Consider the following 9,387-nt stretch of genomic DNA (forward strand, 5'->3'; position numbering starts at 1 on the left):
CTCATTTAAATTATTATTTTAGTCAAAGTAATAAGTACTGTAGTAACTTTTGCAAGTTTAAAGATTGGTAAGGAAATACTTCTTTAAAGTATTTACCTGCTGTATATGTGAGAACAATATGGAGACTGTGATTCTAGCAGTGGTAAGTGATAGACAGCAGAAACTATTGTTCTGCATTCACATTGTGGGGTATATTCAATTGAGGTCAGACCCATTCCGACATGCATTTGTCAGAATGGATCAGACAAGGGCTACTATTCAATGCCCTTCTCAATTCGACTTTAAAAAAGTCGAATTAAGATGAGGGACCGGAGAAGGGGGAGGCCAGCGGGGAGACGGTGGACAGACAGGGGACAGCAGCGCTGCAGGAGGATGTGGCACAGCCGCCAGACCTCACGGCAGCATCCACCCAGCTCCAGCAAGCGGGACCTCATTTGCTGGACCTGGGTGGACGCTGCCGTGAGTGGCAGCTGTACCACATCCTCCTGCAGCACTGCTGTCCCCCTGTCTTCCCGCGGCTCTCCCCCGTTTGCCAGCGACTCTCCCCCCTCTCCTCCTCTCAGGTCCCTCATCTCAGTCCGACTTTTTTTTAAGTCGGACTGAGATGGTCGGAAACAAGGCCAAAACTTGTCAGATTTGGCCACGTTTCCCTCAGAAGCACGTGAATTGGCAGCTATACCGCAGATTCACGTACTATTCGACAAGTCAAATTCCCCGACTTGTCGAATAAAAAAGCTGGGGACTGAATAGGTCGGAACCCCTTCCGACCTGAAAAAGTCGAAAACTGACGTCTTTTCGACAAGACGGCAGTTTCGACCTTAGTTGAATATACCCCTATGTCTTTTATTTATTACCATATACTTATGTAGTGGCCGCATATTCCATTGTGCTGTACAATTGGGAACAAAACAATAACAGAACAGTAAAAATGACAGAGGTAAGAAGGCATGCTCGCAAGCTTCCTCTCTATAGGGCAATAGGCATTTCATAAACAATTAGTTTTACATGTTACATATCAGTCCTGCCAGATTGCAGAGGTTCTCGTGGGCAGTATGATCCAGTCACACAGCAATGTTGGCCTGAGGACAGCGGGATGTGTGAGTAAAGAAAGAAAACATATGTAAAGTTATATGCAGACTGTGTTGAGGAGAGGTAATTGGGCAGAATAGTATACGGAGGTAGTGTCAATTATAGCTGTCCCTAACTTTGGGCATAATTTATGATTGTACGCTGCGGCTGATTTTCACGCAAGTGAGCGATTATCAGCAGGCTGCACATGTGCTGCGATCGCACTGCGCATACATCAAGGTGCTGCTGAAATCTCTCTCACACAGGATTTCATGTGAAAGTGATTGACAGAAAGTGACTGCTTGGAGGTGGAGTGGTTGTAAAAAAAGCAGGCATGACATGGCTATTTTCGGGGGGGGGGGGAATATCTGTTGTCAGCTGCAGACTCGTACGTACAAAAACATGGTTCCTGTGTCACTACTGCCGTGTCCAGTGTGCATAGCTATAGGGCCACCCTAGCAATACATGTTCCTTGTTTTTGCGTAGAGGCTGTGAATATTTATGCCATTGCAATTGAGTGTGCGATGGCTCCAGTTAGTGGCTCTTTTCATTCCTGTGCGGCAGCTTCACTTGCTAATAACAGTTGTGAAGCCGACAAAATCGCAGTTGCTAAAGCATGTGAGTACAAACATGAATTAGGTCATAATAATCATGATCCCTTTCATCACTTCACTTTGCATGCAATCCTGTAACGGACATCTAAGAAATATTTCCAGAATGTGCACTTACTGTATCTCACAGAAAACACTGCAAGAACTGTAATTCATACAAACATTATTTCTTGCATTGATTTGCAATAGCCTCCTTACTTGCCTTAAGCGGGGCATACACTGTACAATTACCTGACAGATCATCTGCCAGATCTCTCTGGTTGAATGAAAATCTGGTAATGGATGAGAGCAAATGACAATCAACCATTTGCTCCCTAATGCCGGAAAATGGGCAAAAATGGTTGTTTGGATAAATTGGTTAAATCAAATAACTGATAAATAAATTAATAATAATAATAATAATTGAAATGTTAACCAATTTGAATGTCCATTTTGGTCTGTTTTCCAGTGTTTGAAGCAAGTGGTCAATTGTCATTTGCTCCCTTAATTACCAGATTTTTGTTCCAACCAGAAAGATTGGACAGATAATCTTATAATGTGTATCCAGCTGTGTGCCTTGAGGACTGAGGTTGGGAATGCCTGCTCTAACCAGACTTCCACCCCCACCATCTATTTTGAATGCAGCCTCTGTCTAGACCAGTGGTTCCCAAACTTTTTTGAATCACGGCGCCCTAGAGTATTAGAATTTTTTTCACGGCACCACTAGGCCAAACATTTCTTATTTAGAAATTCAGAAAAAAATATTAAATTAAGCAAATTGTGTTTATATGTCATCCGTAGGGTCACTTGTGTGGTGAGTGACAGGATTCACTTCTGTTTGTCCACATATTTTATGACTGGAAGCCACAAGCACTGTTTTTATCTATTACATTAACCCTAAATAATTTTAATTGGCCCTGGACCACCAACACAGGGCACCCCTGCAAGTGTCCTGAGGCACCCCACAGTGCCACGCCACACGGTTTGAGAACCACTGGTCTAGACGGATTTCCCTAGCTATACACTGAACTGGTGCTGTTCCACTCTTAGTCCTTACAGTAGCTGCATGTATTTTATCAATCTAATATAAAATACTTTTGCTAACATACTTGGCCATAAACAACACAACACTAACCTAAATCTCTTCACTTATAGCAAAATATCTCCCAGCTTGACCACTCTTAATAAATAGCTGTTAATAAATAAAAATTGTTAAATGTCAACAGGCAGGCCTAGCAAGAGTAGAAGTGGGCAACCTGTGGCTCCAGTTGTCACAGAAGTCAATGCAGATGCATTCTGAAACATGTAGTTCTTCAGCAGCTGGAAAGACACAGTTAAAGTTAAATAACTCTTTTTTATTTTGCTTTTTGATTACTCCTTGTGCGCTTCACATAAATATTTATTTCCCATGACAGATTGGCGAATGCTTCCGAGGGAGATGAAAGCTACCAAGAATACAAAGAAACGTAATAACATCAAGTGTCTAATCTTCTGCATTATTCTCCTATGCAAATTCTGTTTTCTTACCAGCTTTTTTTTTTTTTTCACTTTGAGGGTCATATTCAATTGGTTGCATTCATTTACCGAGCGTGGAACAGGGTGGTAGCCTCAGACTTTTACATCCCAGGCTATTCAATGCAAACCTTTTATTCTCTCATGATAAATTTGTCACTAATGCACGTTAACATAGGTTCTGGCAGAAGTGCGTGGATCTATGGCTTGCAGCACCCGCAAATTGCCTGAGGGAGGCTTGAAAAAATCCATGTTAAGTACAGCCTGCTGCGGGCTGTAATTGAATAGCCCTGGCAGACCAATTAGCAGGGCCGTAACTAGGGGTGTATGACCAGTGCCCCACAACCCTTGCTTCTGGCTAGCAGAGTGTCTGGAAGGGCATCCTGCATCCAAGATTGCTGCTACAGCACCGCTGGCCACTCCTTGTAGGCCCCTTTCAGTTTGTACAGCTGATCAGTGTGTCCTCAGGATACTCTGGTTAGATATGCACTTTCCAGTGCTACCAGACCCGCCCAATCTGCAACATATTGTTAGCATGCACATGATGGTATGATGTTGCAGGCTCGGGGGCCAGCACAGGGAGCATTTGTTCACAGTTACGGCTCTTCCAATTAGCCCGCAGCTAACTAAATTCAACCAAAGTATGCCATTTACTGAATTTCATCCCTACAGAAGAATTTTATATGGTGGTGGTCCCCGATTTATGACCCCAACCCCACCCCCTGCCAGATGCTGTATTACACTGACCATATCACCATCAGCGCTACTCGCTCGGCTATCTCCTTAGGGGATCCGATTAGCATACCAGTGTTCGGAATGCTGACAGTTGGAATACTGATGCCGGAATCCCAAACCTAAATATGCCAGGGCTCCTTAGGGTCAGTCAGCAGTGGGGGGCTGGTTAGGATTAGGCTCCGGGGAGACGGTTTGGGTTAGTCTTGCGGGGGGAGGGGGGATTAAGTTTAGGCTGTGGTGACGGAGGTTTAGAAATATGCACCACCAGGGAGGATTGGGGTTAGGCTGCGGGTGTTGGAGGGTTAGGTTTAGGCTGCGGGGAGGGATTAAGTGTAGACAGCACCGGGGAGGGTTAGGTGGCGAGGGGCAGTTAGTGGGAGGGGGAGAGGATTAGCCTACTTTCCAGGTGTTGGGATCCTGTATATCAGTCGGCATCCTAAGCACCTGGATCCCAATTCCATCCCCTCCTTAGTACTGTAAGAGGGATTTGACATATCTTCTCAGACTTAAAGCATTAGAGCTACTTTGTCAGATTCTTGCAAGAAAGACCCAAGTGGTTCTAAATATGAGGTTCTAGTTACATGTGAGTTCCGGATACATCTGTTGCAGAGGATAAGGTCAAATTCGCAAGCTGAAGGATCCTTTAAGGCACCAAATAAACATGACCTTGCCGGCATAGGAGCAGGTGTAAGACTAGTGCACGTTTTAGGAATTTGGTAGTGGGAATTCAGTCAGTTTTTATAGTTTATGCTGGGGTTTTTATTGTATTACATTGTAACTCTGTCACCCAACTTTGACAGACTTTACACTTTCACTACTGCAGGTGTGAAAAAAGCCAAAGTAGTGAAGCCCAGCAGCAGCGTGGATGTCATAAAGAAAATTGAGGTAGGTCGGCTGTACGGTATCTGTCTTCATGATAGAAGCAAAGCAGAGGTGGCTGGATAAAACACAGCGACCCCTACGTGATATTAGATACGTATTAAATATAAAGGGAGCCGCATTCATTATAAAAAGTTGATGATTTAGGGCCAAATTGAATTTAATTAGCCACTACACGTTTTTGTCGTAAAAACACCTATTCAATTATCAGCAGAAATTGATTAGCTGTAATTTTACTGCAAATTTCAAATAACCACCTTTGAGCAGGTGATAAACTTGGGGAAAATCTCTATTTTAAGTTAAAAATGTAAGGATTTGGTTCAGAACCCCTGGGACACCCACCCTGAATGACTAATTAGAAGTTTTAATTATTTTGAATTGGCCAATAATTACATCATCATACCTCCCAACTGTCCCGATTTTTGCGGGACAGACCTGTTTTTTGGGACTGTCCTGCTATCCCACCCGCGGGCCATAGTGTCCCGCGGTGTGTGTGTGAGGGGGAAGGGGAGTTGGGAGGACCCTGTCAATCACTGCTAACAGAGCAGCATTGCAGAGCTAGCAGAGCAACATTGAGTAAATGATGTGCGCATGCGCACAGCATCTATTCAATGGAGATAGAGGAAGAGGGGGCATGCCAACAGCTCACAGAGCGCTGGGCATGCACCCTTAGTGACGAAAAACAGAGGCGTGACCTGCGATCGCAGCACTGCCACAAAGCCACGCCGCGCGTGGAGGTATGCATCATTGTTAGGGTGAAAAAGTGTAAAATTATGGAATGTGAGGTACAAGGTTTGGTACAGGCATATTGGGGTGCTTTATGAGTGGGACCAGTATTTTAAGGCTTGCAGGTGGGAGTAATTGGTCGGTTTCCTCTTCTTCTTCCTTTTTTTTTTTTTTTTTTAAAGTCCCCTAAAATTACCCAAATATATACTGATACCCATTCATGTACTCCGAATGTAATTTTGACACTTATTTTGCTGAAAAAACAACAACATTGCTTTCTATAATTTTTTTCACATTTAAAAATAATAAAAAGCATATAACAGTCATCTGACCCAATTTGCACTGCCGGGAAGAGTGTGCATGTGCAGGTTGCCGGGAGCTGCAGGGAGAGGCTGGTTGGGAAGCGACTACGAGGGCCAGCTGCATCTTCCTGCACACAACAGCTGCATGAAGACCGCAGGGCCTTATCCGGCGTCTCCCGCCCACTCTTTGTGTGTATCATTTCCCCTCTGCTGCCAGCAGAGCCACCATGGCAGTTACGTCCACCCTTAATCCTGCCCTGTGTGGCTGGCACAGGGAGCCATAAAGCCCAGGTTCAGCGCTGGGAAGGTGTAAGTACTAGCTGATACTGATGACTTGTAGATCACCATGCACATCTCGACTTGTGTACAACCCTGCATATGGATAAATACAATATATGTATATTGTCTTTCTACACTTCTGTTGAGCAAAATATGGAAAATTATTATTATTATTATTATTATTATTATTATCCTTTATTTACATGTCACCACATGGGATCCGCAGTGCCCAGTTACAGAACACATAAACAAATAACCACTTACAATTGAAGACAAAATAGGACACGTACAGGGTATTTATTTTAAACATACAGTAGCTGCATCAGCAGACAAAACTAAAATTGATATCAAGGCAGCAGAAAACCGAGGGATTTGCTGCCGTCAAATGGAGTATTGAAAAGAAGATAGGTTAAGTAAGAGACGGAAAAGCAGATGAGGGAAGTGGGCCCTGTGCTTTTTCTTTTTTTTTAAAGCAACAGTAATTTATATGGCATGGTTTTGCCTTGTAAATGATGGCCGATTTAATAAAACGTCCAAAATTGGCCGGCAACCCGCACCTCCGGCAATCTTGAACCTATTAACCTGGAGAAGGCATAAGGGAAGTGATAAACCAGTGATAAGCGCAAGGTGATAAACACACCAGCAGGCAGCTCCTAATTGTCAATTTACATATTCGAGCTGATTGGCTGGTGCGTTTATCACTTTGCGCTTATCACTGGTTTATCATTTCCTTATGCCTTCTCCAGGTTAATACATCTGCCCCAGTGTTATGTTGGAAGGGGCATTATAGCAATCGCTTTCAGTGGGCACCAGGTCTCGCCTCATGTCCACATATGAAAAAATATTGTTGGGGTGGGGGTTTCCCAATGCTTTTTCTGGCCCAGGGCACCAAAAAAGTCTAGTTACGTCTCTGCCTATCGGTGTTTACAGTATTTCTTTATATTGTTAAAAGGAACTGGAAAAAAAAGGTGATAACGAAAAATCTGATGAAGAAAATGAAAGTACAGAAAAGAAGAAGGAGGGTGATGATGAGGAAGAGGAGGCTGAGCTAGAAGCAGAAGATGAAGAAGAACAAGAGGAAGTAATTTTCTTTTTTAAATTTGTGCAGCTCTTCCCATCAAATATTTGACAGCCTAAATGAGTAAACTGAGCCTCACTAATGTTTAGGACCCTTTGTGAACTTTTACTTTTATAATGTGACCCTCAGGGCCAGATTATCAATGTGGCAGATGAAACTAAAGCTCCAGGCCTCCACAAAAAACAGGCCCATCATAAGTGGGGCTGATCGTGTAGGGGTGTACACATACTACACACCCACTGGGATCTGGCCACACCCACTCAGCACTGGTCACAGCTTCTTGGTATAGGCCCTGTAACATTTTCAGCTCTAGGCCCATGTGCCCCCTAATCTGTCCTTGGTAACCATAATCAGTAATTACAGTAGACTTTCAGTTTTGGTGGCCGTGTGGAAACCGTGGTCCTCTAATTCTGGCATCTACATACTTCTAAACACGTTTATATTCTTACAGGAAAATGATTACATTGCTTCCTATTTTGAAGATGGAGATGATTTTGGCAACAGTGATGACAATATGGATGAAGCTACCTACTAGACATCTATTACATTATGACCATAACCACGGATACAGTATGGTCCTGGAATTGTATATCTTTTATTTATTTTCAAATTATAATTTGTCTCAATGTAAAACATGTATGTAAAAATAAAAAATAAAATAAAAAAAAGCTTATCATTCCATAATAAATAATAGCTATACTGTATCTTTTCCATACAAGAGGGGAAAATGTAGTCCTATATTTAATTTGTGCTATGTACTTACTGTAACTGAAGGCAGTAAAAAACTTGTACCGCAAAGGTCTTGTTTTCTTGTTTGTTTGTTTTCCTCTGTTCCACTAGTGAGATTGTAGCTATACACTGCAAGGGATGTAGGGGGTCATTCAGGTGTGGACACAAAGCATATCGATCAATGTTTTCGCACTGCGCATGCACAGCGAGATATTCACGAGTGCGGTCGTAGTGCGATTTTAGTCACAGTTAGTGGCAGGAAGTCAGCGTTTGGGGGTAACGGAGGGAGTGGTCGGGTGAAAACAGCGTGTCATGGCCATTTGGATGGCGTTTTTTGGGCGTGCATATATTAGCAGCGCAATCACACTTGCTACTGGAGAGCCCTCTGCATCCCGGGAGATCAGCTCAGCCTGCACATCTACAGAGGTACTCATGCTCTGCATGGTGACCCAATGTGCGACAATGTTTCTGCAATCATGTGGCGCAATACATTAAATGATGTGATTGCAGTGGGCATACTATTGCACAGCTTAGCTTCTGCCCATAATAGCATATAATCACCATTGCAAACCCCCCCCCCTCCCCCCGGAAGAGGAGGCAAGTTTCCCGACATCTCTGCACAACCCCGGACCCAGTCGTTCACTTAGTGAGTAAAGTTAGCGGTCCGGACGTCTGAATAAGTAATTCTTGCTGAATCGCGTCATCCTGGCCACGCCCCTGGTTGTATGATGCCAGTAATCTCGGCATTATAAAGCAGGGCCCCCTCGCTTCCACTCCCGCCCCCTGTGACACGTCACCCCCCGCACAGGTCCTCCCCAGGCTGAGCCGTCTCCCGGAGAGTGCAGCCAGGAAGTCAGACAAGTATGTTTCATCTTTCCTGAAGGAGAGATTTATCAAAACTTCTAAAGGGACATTGAGGTGTTGCCCCTGGCAACCAATTATTAAGGCTGTCCTGCCTATGGTGCTGGCACATGGATAGGAGAGGGGTGCTCAGACTTAAAAACCTATGGGGAACATATTTAGCATTATCAAATATATTTACTTTTAGAATACAGGATTTGTTTTCCATTTTCTTAAAAATATTGCTTTGGAGAGCAGCTGCTGTATGTACAAAAAGCTGAGTGCACAGTGTATATTGGTTAGCTGTTATTAGGAAACAGCGCAGTGACATTTATGGACAAAGAGGCAGAAGTGGGGGTGACAGGGCGTTCTTGTGTAGGCTAAGTTCAGTGAATGCAAGCCATACAGACCTTCTGCAGCTGTCCCCAGCACCCCTGCTCTCCCCCGAGACACTTCTCCACTGCTACTGCTACTAGTACACCAGTACTGCATATTGTATTCTTTTTTTTTTTTTAAAACAAAGATCCCTGTATATTGTAAACATTCAAAAAGTAAACAATTCTGTAATAACAAGTATACGGTTAATAAAGAGATATTTATCTGCATGGGTCAAACACACAAAGATACCCTGAGCTAAGAGATGCTACCC

The 9,387-nt window shown here is 43.6% G+C and overlaps 1 protein-coding gene across 5 annotated transcripts in view; it reads left to right on the plus strand.

The window, feature by feature from the left end:
• Positions 1–7,972, plus strand: part of POLR3G (RNA polymerase III subunit G) — a 112,947-nt gene extending 104,975 nt beyond the window's left edge. For 3 of the 5 annotated variants that reach the window (XM_063963993.1, XM_063963991.1, XM_063963994.1), the window contains exons 5-8: positions 3,074–3,124; positions 4,729–4,790; positions 7,044–7,172; positions 7,621–7,968. In XM_063963993.1, coding sequence (XP_063820063.1) covers positions 3,074–3,124; positions 4,729–4,790; positions 7,044–7,172; positions 7,621–7,704 — 326 coding nt within the window. In that variant the 3' untranslated portion in view covers positions 7,705–7,968. Of the gene's footprint in view, positions 1–3,073; positions 3,125–4,728; positions 4,791–7,043; positions 7,173–7,620 lie in introns of all 5 variants that reach the window. The other 2 variants (XM_063963995.1, XM_063963992.1) reach the window with 2 other exon arrangements.
• Positions 7,973–9,387: the final 1,415 nt, after the last annotated feature.

This window comes from Pseudophryne corroboree, chromosome 1, assembly GCF_028390025.1.
Source record: "Pseudophryne corroboree isolate aPseCor3 chromosome 1, aPseCor3.hap2, whole genome shotgun sequence".
Taxonomy (NCBI): Eukaryota; Metazoa; Chordata; class Amphibia; order Anura; family Myobatrachidae; genus Pseudophryne; species Pseudophryne corroboree.